This window comes from Saccoglossus kowalevskii, chromosome 3 (assembly GCF_978046115.1).
Source record: "Saccoglossus kowalevskii chromosome 3, keSacKowa6.1, whole genome shotgun sequence".
NCBI lineage: Eukaryota > Metazoa > Hemichordata > Enteropneusta > Harrimaniidae > Saccoglossus > Saccoglossus kowalevskii.
This window is the reverse complement of record NC_140643.1, coordinates 24,959,551-24,984,141: the sequence shown is the minus strand read 5'-3', so window position 1 is coordinate 24,984,141 and position 24,591 is coordinate 24,959,551. Positions and strand designations below refer to the sequence as shown.

At 34.0% G+C, this 24,591-nt stretch overlaps 1 protein-coding gene across 1 annotated transcript in view; it reads left to right on the top strand.

Annotated features, from left to right (window-relative positions):
• The window catches only part of LOC102809676 (uncharacterized), a 48,208-nt gene extending 33,426 nt beyond the window's left edge, over positions 1-14,782 (top strand). Inside the window, exons 3-4 of the mRNA XM_085496962.1 lie at positions 8,713-8,849; positions 14,523-14,782. Coding sequence (XP_085353088.1) covers positions 8,713-8,849; positions 14,523-14,713 — 328 coding nt within the window. The 3' untranslated portion in view covers positions 14,714-14,782. The remainder of the gene's footprint in view (positions 1-8,712; positions 8,850-14,522) is intronic.
• Positions 14,783-24,591: the final 9,809 nt, after the last annotated feature.

The window sequence follows — 24,591 nt, the reverse complement described above, 5'->3', positions numbered from 1 at the left end:
ATCTCAACCAGCAATTACAAACTTTTCAGTCAATCAAGAAATGTACACTGAAATAAAATAAAAGTTTACTGCCTTGGAATAAAATGATGTACATTGTGTGATACACAGTATCCAGACAATTTAAAAAATAAACGTATAAAAAGTACAATTACAAAAATACTGGTATGCATATTGTGTTTCTAAAAAAAAGCATAGAACCCTCAATTCAAATTCATTGATTTCTAATACTGTAAAATCTGTATTAGAAACCGCGGCTTCTATTAAAATGGTACAATGCAACAGAGGGGATGCGGCTTCTAATAGAGCATCTACACATATGAGAAATGATGAATTTTTGGTTCTCAATTATTCAAAAAAAATGGGTGCGACTTCTATTAGGGATGCGGCTTCTAATACAGATTTTACAGTACTAGTATGAGAGAGAGTCCCCATTTTGGGTCAGAAGGTTCAATTTGTGATAAAGAAATACAAAATAAAATATTGTCAATGCAGTCTTCTGTGAGATATGTCATTCATAGGATTTGAGTATTGGACCTGTAATACAAAAAAGAATTTGTTTCAAATGTTTCATTAAAATATTAATTAAAATATTCCAAATACTGTAAAATATTTTATTTTCACTTGCAATTATTTTTTGCTATTTTCGCTGAAGGGATAACTCAGTGAAAAAAAAGTCTAGCGAATATAACTTTTTAGTCCCCGTTCGGACGGAGTCCGAAAACGGGGACTTATGTTTTGCCCTGTGTGCGTCCGTCCGTCCGTGCGTCCGTGATCACCTGTATCTCGAATATGCATGGACCGATTATGTTCAAACTTCACTCATACATCACACATTATATGGGACATATGCACATGCATTTTTTTCATGATCCGATTAACGATAGCCGAATAGCGGCCATTTTAAGGCCGAAAATGCATCAAAATGGCACATTTTCACCATTCCGGACCCGGATCTCAGTTATGCATGGACGGATTTCGTTCAAATTTGGTACATACATTAAACATAATAGGACCTTGATGCACGTCATTTTTTTTTTCGGATCAAGTTCGAAATGGCCGACTGGCGGCCATTTTGTTTTAAAGAATTCAGTTCTGGATCCGTATCTGAGACATGTCTGGATTGATCAAGTTCAAACTTCACACACACACAAGGTACATCATGTCACAAATATGTATGTGCATTTGTTTCATGATCCCATTAACGATAGCCAAATGGCGGCCGCTTTAAGGCCGAAAATGCATTGAAATCGCATATTTTCACCATTCCGAACCCAGATCTCAGTTATGCATGGACAGATTTCATTCAAATTTGGTACATACATTAAACATAATAGGACCTTGATGCACGTCATTTTTTTTTTCAGATCAAGTTCGAAATGGCCGACTGGCGGCCATTTTCTTAAAGAATTCAGTTCTGGATCCGTATCTGAGACATGTCTGGATTGATCAAGTTCAAACTTCACACACACAAGGTACATCATGTCACAAATATGTATGTGCATTTGTTTCATGATCCCATTAACGATAGCCAAATGGCGGCCGCTTTAAGGCCGAAAATGCATTGAAATCGCACATTTTCACCATTCCGAACCCGGATCTCAGTTATGCATGGACGGATTTTGTTCAAATTCGGTACTTACATTAAACATAATAGGACCTTGATGCACGTCCTTTTTTTTTTTTTCGGATCAAGTTCGAAATGGCCGACTGGCGGCCATTTTCTTAAAGAATTCAGTTCTGGATCCGTATCCAAGACATGTCTGGATTGATCAAGTTCAAACTTCACACACACATGGTGCATCATGTCACAAATAGATATGTGCATTTGTTTCATGATCCGCTTAACAATAGCTGAATGATGGCCATTTTAAGACCGAAAATGCATTAAAATCACATATTTTCACAATTCCGGAACCAGATCTCAGTCATGCATGGATGGATTTTGTCCAGATTTAGTACAATGTGTTGTACATATGCAGGTGCATTTCGGTCATGATCTGCTTTGGATGTATATGTCACTCAAATATGAACGGAACGGGGATGTGTCATTGACAATGACTTGTTTTCTATATTTCAAACTCACTCATCAAAAATCAGTGAAAATAATTTCCTCACAAAATACCCAAAAAGCCCTTTCAGCTAAAATTAATTTCAGCTAAAATAAAGTATTTTACAGTAGATAAAAAACTACCATTTACTGCATATGCACTATTAGATGCTTATTCCCAATAGAAGTGCATATAAACCCAACATTGCATTGGCTGTATATTAAAATTTACTTTTTTTTTGCCATAGAAAAAAACTCTGTATATTTTATAAGCAAATTCATTACTTAATGGAGCAAATATGCTAAAACAGTAAAATTTGAAGGTACATATGTGTGTAATGTTTTTAAATACTACATGAACTTCATTGATTTTATTAAATGCATTCCTCTAAATTTGGCTTTCACGAATTGAATGAAAAAAATTACTAGTAATATGAAAACAGTGTTACTTTCTAAATGTAAAATTACTTGAATTAAATTAGCATTTAATTATAATTTCCTAAAATTAAAAGTTGTTAGAGAAATCAAAATTGGTTCAACAGGGTAAATATTAGGATATACTATTGAAATTCACTGCTGTTATGAGTGAATTTCCCCCCAGAAAAAGCCATGCATATAATTATATATGCAAATACACCCCCCCCCCCCATCACCACATGCACACATAGATAACTATTTTGAAACAACAAAAGTTAAATTATGAAAAATGATCAGCAATCTTTATATATTTGTAAGTGCAAATGGTTATGTACATCCCCATCAATATCACACCTGTCTTTAAATTTAAAGGATAAATGGTATACTACGGTAAATGGTAGTCAGCTAGTTAATTAATTCAGTGTCACTTATCCTTAAGTACACAGTCACAGTACCTTTTTGTGTTTGTGTTTTCTGAAGCTAAAAACACATTAAAAATAGCAAGGTATACCATAATTATGTTACTCACATGTTCTCTACAAGTTTATGGTCTTCTTGGTCCAAAAATTAGGTAAAATGACATCAGTTTCACCATATTACAAGGTCATTGTGACAGCATGGTCCACAGTCCCTGGCACAAACAATGTGTGACTTGTAGTGCATGATGGGTAAAACACTCAGAAGGAGGCTGATGGAAGTACACCATCTGTGGTCACAGGAAGTTCAGGCCCCGTGTTCAGTAACTTATCTCCCAATAATTTAAAAGTTATAAAATTTCTCAAAACGCTTTAGTTATGTTTTTCTTCTAATCTGCCAATTATGAATTAAAATAAAGCTGATCCCAAGAATATCAAAATCATGGTTATTTGTTCTAAAATTACTCAAATCTTTGTATGAAGTTTTAACAATTCAGTAAAAACTAGAGACTTTCTGTTTTTGTGTGATAAAAATATAGACATTTGGAAAGTTGAAAGAAAAATTAAACTAAACATGGATATTTTAAATTTTTACGAATGATTTTTCATCAGTATTTGTTTATATTTTTTTCAAAATGTCCTGACTTTTAAAAGTCTATAGAAATAACGTATATCAATCTGATTTTTTTACTAATTTTTTTTTTTAAGTAAAATTTTATCTTAATATATTAATCATTTACTGGGAGTTTTTCGAAGATGCAAGATGGATGAAAACAAATATAAATACAATAAAAAACATGCCGCACAATACAACTGATTGTAATGAGATTGACTAAAGTTCAATTTGAAAAAATGTTGACATCTTATGATAGTATGTAATATTTTTGTAGGGGAGTGATATGAATCTAGGTAACTTACTCTACATGTAGAAATATCCAGTCCTATAGGACTGGCAGTGTAAAGTCCTATAGGAATTGTATTGTCCTATAGGACTTATGATCTCACACGCCTATCCTATAGGACTGGCAGTGTAAAGTCCTATAGGAATTGTATAGTCCTATAGGACTTATGATCTCACACACCAGTCCTATAGGACTGGCAGTGTGAAGTCCTATAGGAATTGTATAGTCCTATAGGACTTATGATCTCATGCACCCGTCCTATAGGACTGGCAGTGTAAAGTCTTATAGGACTTGTTGATTCCTATAGGAATTTACATAAAATCCTATAGAACTATACATGTCCAATAGGATTTCATGAAAAGTCATATAGGATTTTTTAAAATCCTAAAAGATTTTGAAAATCCTATAAGAAACTTTTGTAAGGGAAAATATGTTAATTCATTTATTCCCACATGCAACACATCATTCTGTGTATGCTCACATGAACATGTCAATTCAGAGGTATGTAAATGTGTCGAAATGGGCGTAGTGCGAGTGGTTAGTGCTAGTAGCACTAATCCGAAATAGTATTAGATCTAGTGCTAAAATGGCACTAGATCTAGTGCTAAAATGGCACTATAGATCTAGTGCTAAAATGTACTTAGTGCGAGTGGCATTGATATCGCAATGTCAACGACGTCGAGACATCCCGTAATTGTCCGAAAATTAATTAATATTTATGTAAATTGTTGTGTCTTTCATTCATTGGAAATGTGCTGCAGTGGGAAAATTGAGGATGTACATGAATGTCATTGTCCATGTTTGTCGTAATCACGGTTACTAAAAGAGACCTTTGAAACAACGCGATCGGCCGGGAAACTAGCTTCACGGACAGTGAAACTGCAGTTCAAACATCGCAATTTTTACAAATTGTGAATAGATACACTGTATGAAATCGTATTGTGTGGAAGTTTGTGTTTTCAGCTTCGGTGAATATAAACTTGTAACTTGTATGTAAATGGTGGGATTCAGCGTTGATTTTTTTAAATCGCTGACGTGCCGTTTTATTTCTAGTCGGCGCCACATTTAATGAAAATAGATCTTCAATGAAATTATGATGCCATTTATGAACTAAATAAAAAATTTGTATACTCGTAGTCTAAGTCCCGGGTTCCTGTAAAGCTCGGTGGATTTTGTTTGTACGACGACCTGTGAATGGGCATGTTGCTCAGTACCACTGGGAACCAGACAGAAAATGAACCGTTGTCTGGTTGTCATGACATTGACCTTTGCGGACATAATCAACCAATGATAAAAGTGGATTCACGCAATCCTGTTGTTACATTGTACCAAGGAGCATAGACCTTAGAATGTCTATGCAAGGAGGTACTAGGAAGGAGCATGGAAGGTACTAACGTTAGTACCTTCCATGGAAGAAGCGACAACGCCTCTCAAGTGGCCATTTAGGCCTCTTAACTGGCTTAATTGCTTTTGTTTCAACCCAAGTTAATCCTGATAAGGACACTGTCTAGCTCATCTTTGATGCCAATGATAGTTTGCGATTGCATACACTAGTAACCAGTTAGCAGAATATGATATAACCTCGCCGATTTTTTAACATGACCATATATGTCTAGACACTTTCTCAGCAATAGTATTTTTAGGAGTCCTATTATTTGTTCTAGACTCTCGAAATTTTGTTCTTATTACAGTTGCTAATAATTAAAACATGTGAAATCTGTGAAGTTACAAGTTAGTCTGTTGAATTTCCGCTTGTGAAATGCGTATTTTAACAGCTAAACAAACCCAGTGCGCATACGTGATAACCGTAGTTTTGTAATGCGGCGATTTTTCGACAGTTTTTAAAGTTTTTTTTTTTTTTTAAATATTTTGGCGTAAGTTTTTAGACATTTCAATCTTTCCGGACGCCTAAAATAGTCTATTTAAGCACCGTCCCTCAACACGGACGGTGATTTAATTTTTATTCAAGAGCGTGTTTATTGTTACAAGCGTGAATGGGTAAGCTTCGTTTGGACAAAGAGCTGCTACCACTGTAAACAATATTAAATTATTCTTCTAATGCTCAGTTCATCTTTTGAAACAACTATTTTTTGACTTGAAAAAAAAAATCATGCCATTTCCCCATCAAAATCAAAGCCAAAATATCATACTACAACATCGGCAAATCTCTTCCGCGTTGCGTTCAACCTATTTAAATGAGCTATGGTGATTTGAACACATGGACATCCTTCAGCATTTTGATTGGTTAATTAGCGATTTGACCTATTAGCTCAACTCATGCAAAAGAAACATGGCGGATACCCTACAGCATCGAGCGTTTATATGCGATCGGAATCATTTGCTTACGATGAAACTAGGTTGAATTTTATTTGAATTTCATAACAATTCAACAAATTTATTTTTTGTGCATTATTATAATCACCTCTGAATAATATTCAACAATTGTGAAACGCAGCATGACCGGATTGCACAACCATAATCATTTGCTACTACGCAATGCAGTTGTGTTCGTTTTTATTTGAAACTTCGTTGAGAATATACTTTCGTTACCAATAAAATAAAAACAAATGTGTATTTGAAAAATGACACTGGGCGATATTGTAATGAAATTGCAGGCGCTCTACTTTTTAATTCAATAAGAATTATTAATTATTATTGTTAATTCTGCGATAGTTTCTTTCGTCTTGGGTACGTGGCTCAACTGACGGTGTTGAAAGTCTGTGTAGTTAGATACTTCAATGATGAAAATGGAAGTCCCCAAAAAATATTTGATGATTATTTTTTGAAATTCTGAGCCCAAAATAAGTGCCCACCAGCCGTGAAATCCCCAGGGCGATATTCGGATGGCTAATTTACGACAGAATATAAAGAAAGTATTATTATGGACATCTCGCGTATATTGTCAATGTTTTATACTGTTTGTAGTTTGCATATGAAAGTGGTTGTTGATGCCCCTCCTATTATTTAACGTCGTTGACAATGCGATAACAATGCCACTCGCACTGTGAACATTTTAGCACTAGATCTAGTGCCATTTTAGCACTAGATCTAGTGCCATTTTAGCGCTAGATCTAGTGCCATTTTAGCACTAGATCTAGTACTTTTTCGGATTAGTGCTACTAGCACTAACCACTCACACTACGCCCATTTCGAAACATTTACATACATGCAATTCGTGTATGTTAGCTCACATAAAACATTTCATGTATTCACACATGAAACATGTTTTTTTTATGTGTGCTTGCTTGTGTTTATGGGCAGTCTATGTGTTCCCACATGGCCACCACACAAGAACTCATGTATTCTCACATGAAACAATTGTCTATCCATGTAATCACACATAAAATATGTCAATTCATGTTTGTTTACATGAACTTATCACATGTATGCTTGCATGACACATGTCTATTTATTTATGCTTGCATGACACATGTATATTCATGTCTGTTCACATGAAACATGTCAATTCATGCATTCTTGCATGAATAATGTCATTCTGTGTGTGCTTTCATGAAGCATGTCTATTCATGTATGCTTGCATGACACATATCTATTCATGTATGCTTGCATGACATACATGTCTATTCATGTCTGTTCACATGAAACATGTCAATTCATGCATTTTTGCATGAATAATGTCATTCTGTGTAATCTCACATGAAAAATGTCAATTCATGTTTGCCATGAATTTATCATTCAATGTAAGCTTGCATGACATGTGTCTATTCATGTCTGTTCACATGGACATGTCATTCTGTGTGTGCTGTCATGAAGCATGTCTATTCATGTATGCTTCCATGACACATGTCTATTCATGTATGCTTGCATGACATACATGTTTATTCATGTCTGTTCACATGAACATGTCATTCTGTGTGTGCTTTCATGACACATGTCTATTCATGTATGCTTTCATGACACATGTCTATTCATATATGCTTGCATGACATACATGTCTATTCATGTCTGTTCACATGAACATGTCATTCTGTGTAATCTCACATGAAAAATATCAATTCATGTTTGGTTCCATGAATTTATCATTCAATGTAAGCTTGCATGACATGTGTTTATTCATGTATGTTCACATCAACATGTCATTCTGTGTGTGCTTTCATGAAGCATGTCTATTCATGTATTCCCACACAAAACATGCCCAAGTGAAATACATCAATGTATGCATGACACATGTATATTCATGTCTGTTCACATGAAACATGTCAATTCATGCATTCTTGCATGATTAATGTCATTCTGTGTAATCTTACATGAAAAATGTCAATTCATGTTTGTTTCCATGAATTTATCATTCAATGTAAGCTTGCATGACATGTGTTTATTCATGTATGCTTGCATGACACATGTCATTCTGTGTAATCTCACATGAAAAATGTCAATTCATGTTTGCCATGAATTTATCATTCAATGTAAGCATACATGACATGTGTTTATTCATGTATGTTCACATGAAACATGTCATTCTGTGTGTGCTTTCATGAAGCATGTCTATTCATGTATTCCCACACAAAAAGTGAAATACATCAATGTATGTATGCTCACATGAAAAATGTCAATTCATGACAAGTGGAATTAATTACTAAATAGATTCTTTTAAATTAACTAAAATTAATAAGCAGGTATCAACATTTGTTCATGATTGTGTGTGTCAGTGTATCACATTAAAATCCATTGCATTTAATCAACTCTCCATCCAGTATCTAGATGCTGTTTGTTTATTATGTATAATTCCTTTATGTATTTGAATACTGTAATTTTTACTACTACTAATTTTTGTGATTTAAAGATTTTATGGCAATTCTGAAGACACAATTTCATGGAAGTTGCTGACATTTGAAGGACCCTGTACAGAATTTTACAATTTTGACTGGTGCAGAAATGATTAAAAATGAGTAACTAAATTATTTTTCAGTGCTGGGATCATTGCACTGTTGGTTGTTGGGTCAGTGGTGGTTGTTGTAATTGGAGTATGTATTGCAGTATGTGTGTGTTGTTGCAATGCATGTCGTTCTACCACAACTACAACACATTGTGTCCAGCAAACTAGTGGTAAGTGAACAATATGATCTTACATGCTTAACCTTTTCACCAGCACACTTTTTTTCTGATATTTTTCAATATTTATGAACATGAATCCTAATTTTGGAGCCAAGACAAAATTTAAATACATTTTCGGTTTTTTGCTCAACAATATGAATATTTTTGTCCCACACTTTTGAAGGAAAGTGCAGACAATGGATGGGACTATTTGTGATGAAAAGAGGAAACTGAATATTCGCTATTTATCATAAAATATATTAAAAGTAGGTATAAATATGCACAGAGTGTAAAGCCTATTTTCTAACATCATATTTGGTCGTTTTAGCATCTAGCTTGTCATTGATTTCTACAATACTTTCACTATTAACCACGAAAAAAATATCACGAACATTTTATTGCAATATTATTTATGTACCATCAGAATTTTTTATGTAATATTTATTTGAGTGTGTATGGAAGTCAGAATCTTCTTAATTATCATAGTTTTTGAATGATTTTGATTGTTGTGCATAAATGTAAAGTCTTTCCCAAATTCCTAAGTGATATTTAAGGTTCCTGCATATTTAATAAGACCATATTAAAATAACAATTGATTCAACTCAAAGTGCTTACTTCAGAATGGCCAAGAACCCCAACAACAAGACCAAGCAAAGTGCTTATAGCGGAATGACTAGAATCTCCTAGCAATAAGAATGAAAAAAATTTCTTAATGCGAAATGAACAGAAACCCCTAAAGAAAAATGGAAAAAAAACATATTGAGAAATGGCCAGAAACCCCTAATAATTTGAATAAAACAAAATATTTAATAATTGCCAAATGAACAGAAATTAACCCCTAATAATGAGAATGACACAAAAGACTTATTGTGGAATGACCAGAAACTCCTAATAATAAGAATTAAACAAAAGATTTATTGTGGAATGACCAGAAATTCCTAATAATAAGAATTAAACAAAAGACTTATTGTGGAATGACCAGAAACTCCTAATAATAAGAATTAAACAAAAGACTTATTGTGGAATGACCAGAAACTCCTAATAATAAGAATTAAACAAAAGATTTATTGTGGAATGACCAGAAACTCCTAATAATAAGAATTAAACAAAAGACTTATTGTGGAATGACCAGAAACTCCTAATAATAAGAATTAAACAAAAGACTTATTGTGGAATGACCAGAAACTCCTAATAATAAGAATTAAACAAAAGATTTATTGTGTAATGACCAGAAACTTCTAATAATAAGAATTAAACAAAAGACTTATTGTGTAATGACCAGAAACTCCTAATAATAAGAATGAAACAAAAGATTTATTGTGGAATGACCAGAAACTCCTAATAATAAGAATTAAACAAAAGACTTATTGTGGAATGACCAGAAACTCCTAATAATAAGAATTAAACAAAAGACTTATTGTGGAATGACCAGAAACTCCTAATAATAAGAATTAAACAAAAGATTTATTGTGGAATGACCAGAAACTCCTAATAATAAGAATGACACAAAAGATGTATTGTGGAATGACCAGAAACTCCTAATAATAAGAATTAAACAAAAGACTTATTGTGGAATGACCAGAAACTCCTAATAATAAGAATTAAACAAAAGACATATTGTGGAATGGCCAGAAACTCCTAATAATAAGAATTAAACAAAAGATTTATTGTGGAATGACCAGAAACTCCTAATAATAAGAATTAAACAAAAAACTTATTGTGGAATGACCAGAAACTCCTAATAATAAGAATTAAACAAAAGACATATTGTGGAATGACCAGAAACTCCTAATAATAAGAATTAAACAAAAGACATATTGTGGAATGACCAGAAACTCCTAATAATAAGAATTAAACAAAAGACTTATTGTGGAATGACCAGAAACTCCTAATAATAAGAATTAAACAAAAGACATATTGTGGAATGACCAGAAACTCCTAATAATAAGAATTAAACAAAAGAATTATTGTGGAATGACCAGAAGCTCCTAATAATAAGAATTAAACAAAAGACTTATTGTGGAATGACCAGAAACTCCTAATAATAAGAATTAAACAAAAGACTTATTGTGGAATGACCAGAAACTCCTAATAATAAGAATTAAACAAAAGATTTATTGTGGAATGACCAGAAACTCCTAATAATAAGAATTAAACAAAAGACTTATTGTGGAATGACCAGAAACTCCTAATAATAAGAATTAAACAAAAGACTTATTGTGGAATGACCAGAAACTCCTAATAATAAGAATTAAACAAAAGATTTATTGTGGAATGACCAGAAACTCCTAATAATAAGAATTAAACAAAAGACTTATTGTGGAATGACCAGAAACTCCTAATAATAAGAATTAAACAAAAGATTTATTGTGGAATGACCAGAAACTCCTAATAATAAGAATTAAACAAAAGACTTATTGTGGAATGACCAGAAACTCCTAATAATAAGAATTAAACAAAAGACTTATTGTGGAATGACCAGAAACTCCTAATAATAAGAATTAAACAAAAGACTTATTGTGGAATGACCAGAAACTCCTAATAATAAGAATTAAACAAAAGACTTATTGTGGAATGACCAGAAACTCCTAATAATAAGAATTAAACAAAAGATTTATTGTGGAATGACCAGAAACTCCTAATAATATGAATTAAACAAAAGATTTATTGTGGAATGACCAGAAACTCCTAATAATAAGAATTAAAAAAAGACTTGTTGTAGAATGACCAGAAACTCCTAATAATAAGAATTAAACAAAAGATTTATTGTAGAATGACCAGAAACTCCTAATAATAAGAATTAAACAAAAAACTTATTGTGGAATGACCAGAAACTCCTAATAATAAGAATTAAACAAAAGACATATTGTGGAATGACCAGAAACTCCTAATAATAAGAATTAAACAAAAGACATATTGTGGAATGACCAGAAACTCCTAATAATAAGAATTAAACAAAAGACTTATTGTGGAATGACCAGAAACTCCTAATAATAAGAATTAAACAAAAGACATATTGTGGAATGACCAGAAACTCCTAATAATAAGAATTAAACAAAAGAATTATTGTGGAATGACCAGAAGCTCCTAATAATAAGAATTAAACAAAAGACTTATTGTGGAATGACCAGAAACTCCTAATAATAAGAATTAAACAAAAGACTTATTGTGGAATGACCAGAAACTCCTAATAATAAGAATTAAACAAAAGATTTATTGTGGAATGACCAGAAACTCCTAATAATAAGAATTAAACAAAAGACTTATTGTGGAATGACCAGAAACTCCTAATAATAAGAATTAAACAAAAGATTTATTGTGGAATGACCAGAAACTCCTAATAATAATAATGAAACAAAAGACTTATTGTGGAATGACCAGAAACTCCTAATAATAAGAATTAAACAAAAAACTTATTGTGGAATGACCAGAAACTCCTAATAATAAGAATTAAACAAAAGATTTATTGTGGAATGACCAGAAACTCCTAATAATAAGAATTAAACAAAAGACTTATTGTAGAATGACCAGAAACTCCTAATAATAAGAATTAAACAAAAGATTTATTGTGGAATGACCAGAAACTCCTAATAATAAGAATTAAACAAAAGACTTATTGTGGAATGACCAGAAACTCCTAATAATAAGAATGAAACAAAAGACTTATTGTGGAATGACCAGAAACTCCTAATAATAAGAATTAAACAAAAGACTTATTGTGAAATGACCAGAAACTCCTAATAATAAGAATTAAACAAAAGACATATTGTGGAATGACCAGAAACTCCTAATAATAAGAATTAAACAAAAGACATATTGTGGAATGACCAGAAACTCCTAATAATAAGAATTAAACAAAAGACTTATTGTGGAATGACCAGAAACTCCTAATAATAAGAATTAAACAAAAGACATATTGTGGAATGACCAGAAACTCCTAATAATAAGAATTAAACAAAAGACATATTGTGGAATGACCAGAAACTCCTAATAATAAGAATTAAACAAAAGACTTATTGTGGAATGACCAGAAACTCCTAATAATAAGAATTAAACAAAAGACTTATTGTGGAATGACCATAAACTCCTAATAATAAGAATGAAACAAAAGACATATTGTGGAATGACCAGAAACTCCTAATAATAAGAATTAAACAAAAGACTTATTGTGGAATGACCAGAAACTCCTAATAATAAGAATTAAACAAAAGATTTATTGTGGAATGACCAGAAACTCCTAATAATAAGAATTAAACAAAAGACTTATTGTGGAATGACCAGAAACATCTAATAATAAGAATGAAACAAAAAAATCATTGTGGAATGAACAGAAACTCCCAATAATAATAATAATAATAATAATAATAATAATAATAATGAAACAAAAGACTAATTGCAGAATGTCAGAAACCCTATAATAATAAGAACAAAACAAAAGGTATACTATATACTGCCTGACTATTATGCATTTAAGGTAGCGGGACTATTATTTGCATACTTGTTTTCATCTTCTAATTGTGACTATATGACTACAAATAGACCCGGGAAAGTATATATTTTTAGAATCGCCAGACTTCAAGCTTTTCACAAGTGTATGTTGCATGCCCGTATCTGCAATCTACGACGCGTTACTCAATCAAAGGAGAAAAATTACTTTTTCTGTAAAAAAAATAATTACGCATTTATGCTGGCGATAAGAAGTATTTTTTTCACTTTTCCTAGTTGTTCAATAGTCTGGTAAATTGAATGTGTCTGGTTAGTTTTATTCAAGCAACGCGTTTTAAAAAATAGTGTCTTGAATTTCAATTACTGTTTTAGTCGCATTGTCCCCAACTCAAACCACAACTCGTTGGTAAATAATCGATGAAATAGTTTGTCTGGACACATTCAAGTTCCTCTCATTGTCACCTTAAAGCTGTGAAAATTTGGTGTTAATCCGACGACAATAAGTATACGTTATTTTTTGTTAAAGACCTTGTATTTTGAAAAACATAAACTCCTAGAAAACGTCCATGAAGTAACAGCAAAGATTTTCAAGCTTGTTTATCGGCACAATCAATTTGTTTTCCCATCAAGGTCTGTTTTACCATGTGTAGGGACATCCAAATGTGTAAGGCTATTGGAAACCAAAAAAATAAAGGAATGGGATAGCTATAATTGGATAAATTCGGCATATGAAAACACCAAAATCAATGATTTTTTTTCAGTGGCTGTGTGACCTTGTGTCTGACACATTCATATGCAAATGACTAATCTGTGAAACAAACAGGGGCGGAGACAAACCACTCAAATGTTTGGAAACACTCATTGTGTGTCAGATAGCTACTGATAACACATCCTAACATTGCTTTGTCTTGAGTTTATCTTTGAAACTTATAGGCACACAGATTAAACCTGTGTTGTTGATTTTGGAAAACACTACTGAGGCTGCCTTGCTTCCCTTCAGAAAATCTATATTTTAACCAACTTACATGACATTCTATGTTATATTGACTTTATCAGATGAAAGTTTATGGTGCATTTCATCAATTAATAAATAAATGTGAAAATCATAATTTTCAACACAAATAATAGTCTCGCTACCTTAAGAAATCAGAAAAATATATACACTTGTTAAATTAGCAAATAATACATACTGATTACATTTATATTTATGCAGTAATACATTTGATTATTTTTTGTTAGGATCTCCCACTGTGGTTGTGTCTCAGAGTTCACAACAACAGTCTGTTGCTGAACCATATCATGCTTCTGGTATACAGATGGCACCATCAGTAACCCCTGGATTTGGTTATACACCTACAGCTGCTTCAAACCCCATGGCTGAATACCCACCACCATATGCACAAGGAGGCATGGTAGATCCAAAGTACTGAAACCTGATACAATGTGGATGCCATATAAATTGTTTAATATATATGGGCAAGAATGTTGTATTGTTTTAATTTTGCTTTTTGTTGATGCTGTCTTTTACATACAAGATATCTAACTTACACCAAAACCATATTGAATGCTTACATTGTTCACAACTTAGCAATGCTAGATTTTGACAAATATAGTTAGTTTTTGTTACTCAACAATTTTAGTATTTCTCGTCAGGACAATGACATTTAAGAGTTTGAGCCGGTATTCTGTCAATAAAAACAATGCATGTTTGGATTTTCAAATTCATACTAGAATTGAATACTGTAAAATGACTAATTTTCACTGGGTTTAAATTTCGCTGATTTACCATTTCAGGCATATTCAGTGGGTTTTAAATTCATGATTATATCATTTAGATAATGTGTTCTATGATAAATTTTACATATTCACTGGGTTTTAATTTAGCGCATTTTCCAGTCAGCGAAATAAGCAAAATTAAAACCCAGTGAATAATTAACCCCATCCAAAATTACAAAGATGAATTTGAAAACTCTCCATGAAAGATTTTCAATCTATCACTGATGTCTTGCGAATACTATTTATTACTCATGTACTGTAAGTTAAAGTTTTATTTCATACACCTGCAAATTAAGAATCAGAAACAGTATTAGAAGTGATAAATTAATAATCAGGAACAGTTTGAAAAGCAACAAATTGATAATCGTGAAATTTTAAAAGCAACAAATTAATAGTCAGGAGAAGTTTGCAAAAAAACCAAATTAAAATCAAAAACAGTTTGCAAAATCAGGAACAGTTTGAGAAGCAGCAAATTAATGGTCAGGAACAAATTAGAGAAATCAAGAACAGTTCATGAAGCAACTAAATAATGCATAGGGTGACTCTTTTTTTTTTTTTTTTTTGAAATAATATGCTTATAACATTTTAATTTCTCTATACATGCATTTACCATATCTACTAATAATTGCGTATCTGGTATCTCAAATCATATAAAACCAATATGGGGCAATTAATAATATATGCGACATAGAAATCAATCATATATGCCATGTACAATAATTGTAATTTGAAAGTGGTTATGAGATTACAAGATAATAAAATCTATGCAATCTATCTTAATTAATTCATGTTCTTGTTTTTATTGTTTTGTTCATAAAATATTTCCACTTGTGCTAGTTTGACTAAAGCGGAATATATAGGTTCTGTAGTTGTATCTAAACTACCGGTAGATGAACTCATGGGGGGAAGTAGAAGGAAGTACAATTCAAATATACAAAAAGTAAATCTGTTGTTATAAGGTGTGTACAATACACTATACCATATTTGCCCCCACGTTCTAACCAACAGTTGTATGTATTGTTACGGGATCATTAAAATTGACACCTATCATTTATAGCTAAAAGAGCAAATATGGTACATACAGTATTTGTTTTGACCTATAGCAAATGCATTGTAAAAGCTTTGTTATGACTACTGTTATTTAGGTAATATTTTTATTATTATTATGAAACTCATAGCAGTTAAATGCATGCAGGCACTGCAAATAGTTTGTTAGGCAGCTTGCAGTTATGTGTTTGACTAAGACATAATATCCTGTGATTGTAAACTTGTGCATTATATTCATGTCACTTTTAATAGTCTCAGTATTAATGAAGAGCCCAAACAAACATGTATAACAACCAGAGTGCATTACACTTTTTAACTAATTTTCACCATTTTGGTGTTTTACGTTTAAAACACAATGTTGGAAGGCTCACTTCAATGACTGATATGTGTCTCTACATAGTGTAATGTGAAGTCTGCTGAGATCTCATTGAGAGTGACAGAACATACCACATAATCTAGTTTATGCCCCTAAAATTGCACTCATTGATCTAGGTATACTATGATACTTGGATACAGGCATTGTTGGGATATAATGGAACATGATATTAGTCATGGTTTGCTATATGTATGAATATTTTTTTCCCAATATTATGTTACTTATAATATTAGTTGCTCCTTTGAATTTCGCCAAAGCCTTACCTACATTTTACCGATATCTGCAGAATAAATCAAGAAAACTACACAAATTTACTCCATTTAGGAATTCCTAACGGTTAGTCCGAACGCACGACACCGTTGGAGGCGTGGCCTGTTCAGCATTTGTCAACAACCAATCACAAGACTGGTTACGAACCAGTTGAGCAAGGCTAACCGAGTCGTGACCTCGATGTGGTTCGTAACCAGTCTTGTGATTGGTTGTTGACAAATGCTGAACAGGCCACGCCTCCAACTATGGTAAGAGATCACTGGTGTATGTTGACTGAGTTTTATCATAGTACGAAGTACCAGGAGGTTTCTGTTGGCGACGTTGCGGCGTTACCCAGTTCCAAATAAAGATTACCAACGCTAAATGAGCAACATTTTAACCGGTAATCAAGATTCATTCAATCCACGGCTAGCAAGCAACATCAGAAGCGAAGTTGTAGCATGCAGTACTAGTAAGTCATCCCGTCAGTGGAGTACCACAGTAGTACGGCATGCGTGCCTTCAGCATTGTATTCAAATGAATCACGTGGTGTGTCGTTCTCGTTCAAACCCGGAATTCGATCAATAGGGGAGTTTCAGTAAAAAAAACACATTGCAAATCATGCAAGTTCAACATTTTCAAACCAATATACTAAAACAGGAATGCTCAGAGTGCAAAAGTATGACAGTTATTACTTTCCAGTATACACATCTCTGTTAATACTATCCCTCACATATTCTACTCCCAATTACTCCTGCGTATAATGGACTAGCCTCTTTTCCTGTTGACATTCAGACTAAAATCATGTGACAGGCTGTTAGATTGGCTGTTGCATACTCTTTCGCCGGTCTGGGAAATGTGTTTAATTAGCTCTCATTCAAGCAACAATGCAGATTTCCCAGTGGGAGTGAAACTATTCGACTCTGCCATTAAAAAATATGGGTGTTTTCAGCAAAAAACGAATAACCCTGGAATGCACACAAAATACTGAATTTCGGAACAAATCGTGCATTACTTACAGCAGCAGAATACCACAGAAATATCAGACGAAACATGAAAACACTATATATTGTATTTCGGCCTGAACCCTCTATATTGCAATTCAAGGAATTAACCCCTTATGTGCATCTATTTCCCACCTTGGTATCACCCACCCCTGAAAACAAACTCTTAATACCACGCTGAAGCGTTTGGTAACAAGATGTAAGAAAATCAATATAAACATTCCCATGAATTGGGTGCCAACATTTGATCAAGATCTGAAGCTAATAGAAAATCTATTGAGTCCAAAGTTATCAAATCAGAGGTATGTACGGTACACTCTAGAAGGCATTTGAGACCAGTTTTGAGACTCTCCCACAGAGGAAGATGCCATCTGAGACCGTGTTTGAGACCGATTTAGAGACTCTCGGATGCCACATAGACCGGGAATGAGACCGTGTCTGAGACCAGCTTTAGAGACTCGCGGATGCCCCGCAGACCGGAAATGAGACCGTGTCTGAGACCAGCTTTAGAGACCGTCAATTCGCGCAGTCTGATTGGACAACCATCTGACATCAGAAATTGTATTCTACTCTTTTCACCATGAATTTAGGAACGGAAAAATTGTTGATAGATTTGTTAGCGTACGAGAAAATTAAAACGCTAAAAAAAGAGAAAAGAAAACGTGACAACAACATGAATATCTCATCTGGAGAATAGTTTGACGACATACAAGACTGTATTATGATTTAGTGTATTCTGAAATATGAAGCTGGGAATATTTAGTAACTGTGTTAATTGTTTGTAGCAATTGACGTAATCGTTAACAAACCCGATATCATCCAGAAAAACAGGCGCAAAATTCACCCAATTAGCCAGTTAACGGGTAGTAACAATGAACTGTGTCCATCGATAACGATCGTATTTGAGTTGCAAGTGTTTCTTTATTTGTCAATGCTAGGTTGGGGCGAGTCATGGAGCTAAAAAAAAATGTTTAGCTCCATGGGTGAGTGGGAGTACGTCATAATTTAGAGAAAAGTTCCGCGATTTGCGTTAGTACTAAGTATCAACAGAGATGCGTGAAACCGCAGCTACCATTGGTTGGCGGTGCCCCAAAAAGGCGGCGTTCTGGCAACCAGGTAACATGTCTGGATGTAGAAGTCCAGGGTGAGATTCCATATCTAGATTCCGTTTGATTATTAAGAAAGCAAGTTTGGGACCAACTAAAGACTAAAGAATGTGTTTTAAATATTGTATGTAGGCCTACAATACAGAATGTTAAATAACCATCAAAGGAATGTGACAGGTATGACAGACAGAAGACTATTGAAAATTTAAACTTTCAAAATGTTTATTCATATACCAATAGTGAAGACAAACTGCTTACAATTGTGTTAATATTTTTTATATAAAACTGTATTCCAATATGTTTCATACATTTAAATACGTTTATGGGTGTCTTCTCCGATAGATAAAGATGTTCAATGTGTGAAAATAGAAACTGCCTATTTTTGACAGATTTGTTCTAGAATGATATAGGATTTTCAGTGATCCTCGATTTATGTGAACTTTGACCTCCGGCGACCTATTTATTATTCGAATATGAATAAAAACTGACTCGAGGGAATGTGTATTTGACCATAATTATTTTGAGGTGGTAATTTACTTCTTTGTGACAAATATTCACCAAGGCACTGTATTTTAAGTTACATCTCCCCCATAATTCAGTTTGAAATTTTTGGGGTTAAGAACTATTAAAAACAGCCATATCTCTCAAAAACGCACCATTTGTGACGAGTAAGACAACCAGATTTGGATTCCCTGGGTATTTTTACCCCTAAAAACCCACAGTAGACAAATGCACTCCAAAACATAAATAAAGTGGTCTCAGCTCCTGGACTATTAGCTGTATCTAGTTCTTGGCGCCAATGAGCAAGGAACGAGATTACGTTTGTTGAACGTTGGGTCGCACGAGTTCCTGTTAAGCGAGTCAACGTGTTTTTACCGATGATAACTACACTTCTGTGATTATTTCAACGCTGATATGCCCATTCTCATTTTAACGAAACATATTACTACTGGTTTATATTTCGTGTCCATCTCTAATTTTAAATATACAAGCTAAAATGGTTATGTTGAAGTGCTCGGGCTCGTACTTCTATTTACCCCTAAACCTCAGACCCAATACACAGCCCCTCTATCCCGGTCAAGCAACGCCAACGCCAGACAGTTTTTTTTTTTCAATCTGGGTTGCGGTTAAACAAACTTCTTGTCCACGACAGGGATAGAGGAACTTGTGACAAAACATGTACTTTATTTCTCCACATATTCTATGAATTCGTGTTTATGGTTTCTATCGGAAATGTGTGCTAAATAACTCTGTTACCGAACTACATCAGTAACAACCATTGTAGTTTTCGTGTCCATTGTGGCAAATTCAACACCTCTGTGAGGTGTGACAACTTTTGAAGCCTTCTAAGTTCTATTGTTTTCGCGTAATCGGCGGCGCGTGACACAGGAATTCCTTTTTAAAGCGTCATCACATAGTTTCACCATGGAGGTAATGAGAATTCTTATTACCTCCATGCTTTCACTGACGTAAAATAAAATATTTCTATGGTAAAAAAATGGTGTGCGTTAGGAAGGCTTTTTTATTATTTATTTAAGTGGGTATATCAAACAGTTTATTCAATAGTTTGCATAGAACCGTGATCACGGGAAGTGCTATTCGCACTTGGTACTCGCATATGGTACTTTTTCTGGTCATGCATACAGTAGATGCATGTTTGGGTACTAAATTCAGTGCGAAATGCCTGTACTGTCCAGTTATGGAGTACTATACTAAACTCTAGTTTATTTTTATTCCTTCTTTTTTAGTGTATTAATACTGCATACTTTTACTATTATATGTAACTATTCCCTCCGGGGAGTGAGTATGTGTTAATAAATAAATAATAATGATAATATTTATTGCATTTCTATCAGTACAGTAGCAATAAAAGTATAACCAAGTATAATAATAATAATAATGAAATAATAAAGAAAAATGTAATGTGGTAATTTTTTTACTAATACTAATAAGTTCAATAATAATAAAACTAAGACAAGTCTGTCTTTCTAATGAGTATAAATACCCCCACCATTTAACCAACATTATATTTTCGATCACATGTCTAGTCATTCAAGCACTGCTTTGAACATGGCCCTGCAGTCATATTAAACATTTGTTTTAAAAAACCAGCAGAATTGAATACAAGCAGAAAATGAAAACTGGAAAACATTTCTCACTATTTTGAAACTTTGCTAGGCACAGAGGAGTTACATAGATGTTTCACCGAGACCCAATTTATTTTTAGGATCTAGAGTTAAGTTTTAACCTTGACTTACCTACTGAACTTACTCACTGAAATGACTTTTTGACCTTGATTTATGCAAAGCATTAAAATGAAAATAAATCTAGGAAAATTGTAGAGCAAAGAGTTGATGGAGAGAGTTGAAAAGCTGCCAGCTTGTTCCTATGTTAAAGTAATGTAGACATGTACATGTTAAGCTACATTTAGGCATTTCCACAGATGTCTCCAAATATTTAGAACATTGACACAGCAACTTTGAACTTGGCCAAACATTTTTTTAGAAATCTACATATAGTATAATTAAAAAAATAGTTGAAAAAAATTCAAATATTCTCCTAGGTTGGCAAGCTACCATGCAGTTGCTTGTGCAAAATAATTGAATACAAACAGTGGAAAACAGAAATAATGAGGGGAAAAATGAAGCAGAGTCCTGGCTTTGAACTCAGGTCTGCCAGATTCCTTGTATAACCAATGCAGAACTACCTTTTTATGAATATCTCAAACAATATTTGAGCTAGACACACAAACTTTGAACTTGGCCAAGTATTTATATTAAAGCAGAATATATAGTAAATTGAGAACAGTTGAATAAATATTTTTTGACTTATTGCACAAGCCACGGTTATCAACCGATGACAGATGCCGCGGACAAAAACTTCCCCCTCCTATACCTTACCATTCTCATTTATGATTCTGGCAAGGTAAAAATACATGAAAAGCAAAATGTTGCATTCACATTTTGGAGAGAAAATTGTATTAAAAAATATGTATTCTGTATTTGCCAAACAGTTCATTCTGTTTCAGCTACTAGAGCCGAATGATAGAGCTTTTATAATACTAATTCAAAAACAAAGATTGCAGTGTTTGAAGATGTAGATTCTTAGGAGGCAACAGTACTGTTGACTTCTCCCTCCCTATTTTTTACTTTTCATATAATACAGTAGTCGCACAATGAGGCAGTTCATATTTGTCTCGGTGAATCATTAATTTTTGACAGACACCTGTACAAAATACTTGGGCATAAGCCAACTAAGATTTTCTGTTATCTTGCATGTTTTATGAATCTATTCACGTCTAAATGCAGCACTTTTTTCTGACATGAGATGAGACATTTGTTTTTATACTAAAGTATCTGAATTGACTTTGAATAAAGCTGAAAATGATGTCCCTTAAAATAATATAACAAATTAGGCACCAATGTTTTTGTATGATATTTACATCTATCAATGACATTCAGTAGACTGCTTTCCAACTGTTGTTTCAACCCCAAAACTTGTTTGTATTCAAAATTAATTATGACAATCCATACTCATATTAAAACAAACTATCATAAAGAGAAATATTATATAAAGGGCAAGGTCACCAGAATTCAACTATGTTTTTTAAGTGTAAAGAAATGTAACATTGTTTTACAAAAGGTGAGCGTAGGATAATATTTGAAGAGAATAATGATTTTTTCTTACAGTAAAGAGATAAAAATGCAGTGAAATGTTAAAAACGTTTCTAAAATTTTGTAGGTGTCAGAACCTATTATAATCTAAACATAGGGTTGTCAGAACATAGAGATGTCGTAACATAGAGCTGTCGGAATATAGGGATGTCGGAACATAGGGCTGTCGGAATATAGGGATGTCGGAACATAGGGGTGTCGGAATATAGGGGTGTCGGAACATAAGGGTGTCGGAATATAGGGATGTCGGAACATAGGGGTGTCGGAATATAGGGATGTCGGAACATAGGGGTCGGAACATAGGAATGTCGGAACATAGGGGTGTCGGAACATAGGAATGTCGGAACATAGGGGTGTCGGAATATAGGGATGTCGGAACATAGGAATGTCGGAATACAGGGATGTCGGAACATAGGGATGTCGGAACATAGGAATGTCGAAACATAGGGATGTCGGAACATAGGAATGTCGGAATATAGAGATGTCGGAACATAGGGATGTCGGAATATAGTGATGTCGGAACATAGAAATGTCGGAATATAGGGATGTCGGAACATAGGGATGTCGGAACATAGGAATGTCGGAATATAGGGATGTCGGAACATAGGAATGTCGGAATATAGGGATGTCGGAACATAGGAATGTCAGAATATAGGAATGTCGGAACATAGGGATGTCGAAACATAGGAATGTCGGAATATAGGGATGTCGGAACATAGGGATGTCGGAACATAGGAATGTCGGAACATAGGGATGTCGGAACATAGGAATGTCGGAATATAGGGATGTCGGACCATAGGAATGTCGGAATATAGGAATGTCGGAACATAGGGATGTCGGAACATAGGAATATCGGAATATAGGGATGTCGGAACATAGGAATGTCGGAATATAGGGATGTCGGAATATAGGGATGTCGGAAAATAGGAATTTCGGAACATAAGGATGTTGGAACATAGGAATGTCGGAATATAGGGATGTCGGAACATAGGAATGTCGGAACATAGGAATGTGGGAACATAGGGATGTCGGAATATAGGGATGTCGGAACATAGAAATGTCGGAATATAGGGATGTCGGAACATAGGAATGTCGGAATATAGGGATGTCGGAACATAGGAATGTCGGATTATAGGAATGTCGGAACATAGGGATGTCGGAACATAGGGATGTCGGAATATAGGGATGTCGGAACATAGAAATGTCGGAATATAGGGATGTCGGAACATAGGAATGTCGGAATATAGGAATGTCGGAACATAGGAATGTCAGAATATAGGAATGTCGGAACATAGGTATGTCGAAACATAGGAATGTCGGAATATAGGGATGTCGGAACATAGGGATGTCGGAACATAGAAATGTCGGAACATAGGGATGTCGGAACATAGGAATGTCGGAATATAGGGATGTCGGACCATAGGAATGTCGGAATATAGGAATGTCGGACCATAGGGATGTCGGAACATAGGAATATCGGAATATAGGGATGTCGGAACATAGGAATGTCGGAATATAGGGATGTCGGAATATAGGGATGTCGGAAAATAGGAATTTCGGAACATAAGGATGTTGGAACATAGGAATGTCGGAATATAGGGATGTCGGAACATAGGAATGTCGGAACATAGGAATGTCGGAACATAGGAATGTCGGAATATAGGGATGTCGGAACATAGGGATGTCGGAATATAGGGATGTCGGAACATAGAAATGTCGGAATATAGGAATGTCAGAACATAGGGATGTCGAAACATAGGAATGTCGGAATATAGGGATGTCGGAACATAGGAATGTCGGAATATAGGAATGTTGGAACATAGGAGTGTCGGAACATAGGGGTGTCGGAATATAGGGGTGTCGGGATATAGGGATGTCGGAACATAGGAATGTCGGAATATAGGGATGTCGGAACATAGGAATGTCGGATTATAGGAATGTCGGAACATAGGGATGTCGGAACATAGGGATGTCGGAATATAGGGATGTCGGAACATAGAAATATCGGAATATAGGGATGTCGGAACATAGGAATGTCGGAATATAGGAATGTCGGAACATAGGAATGTCGGAATA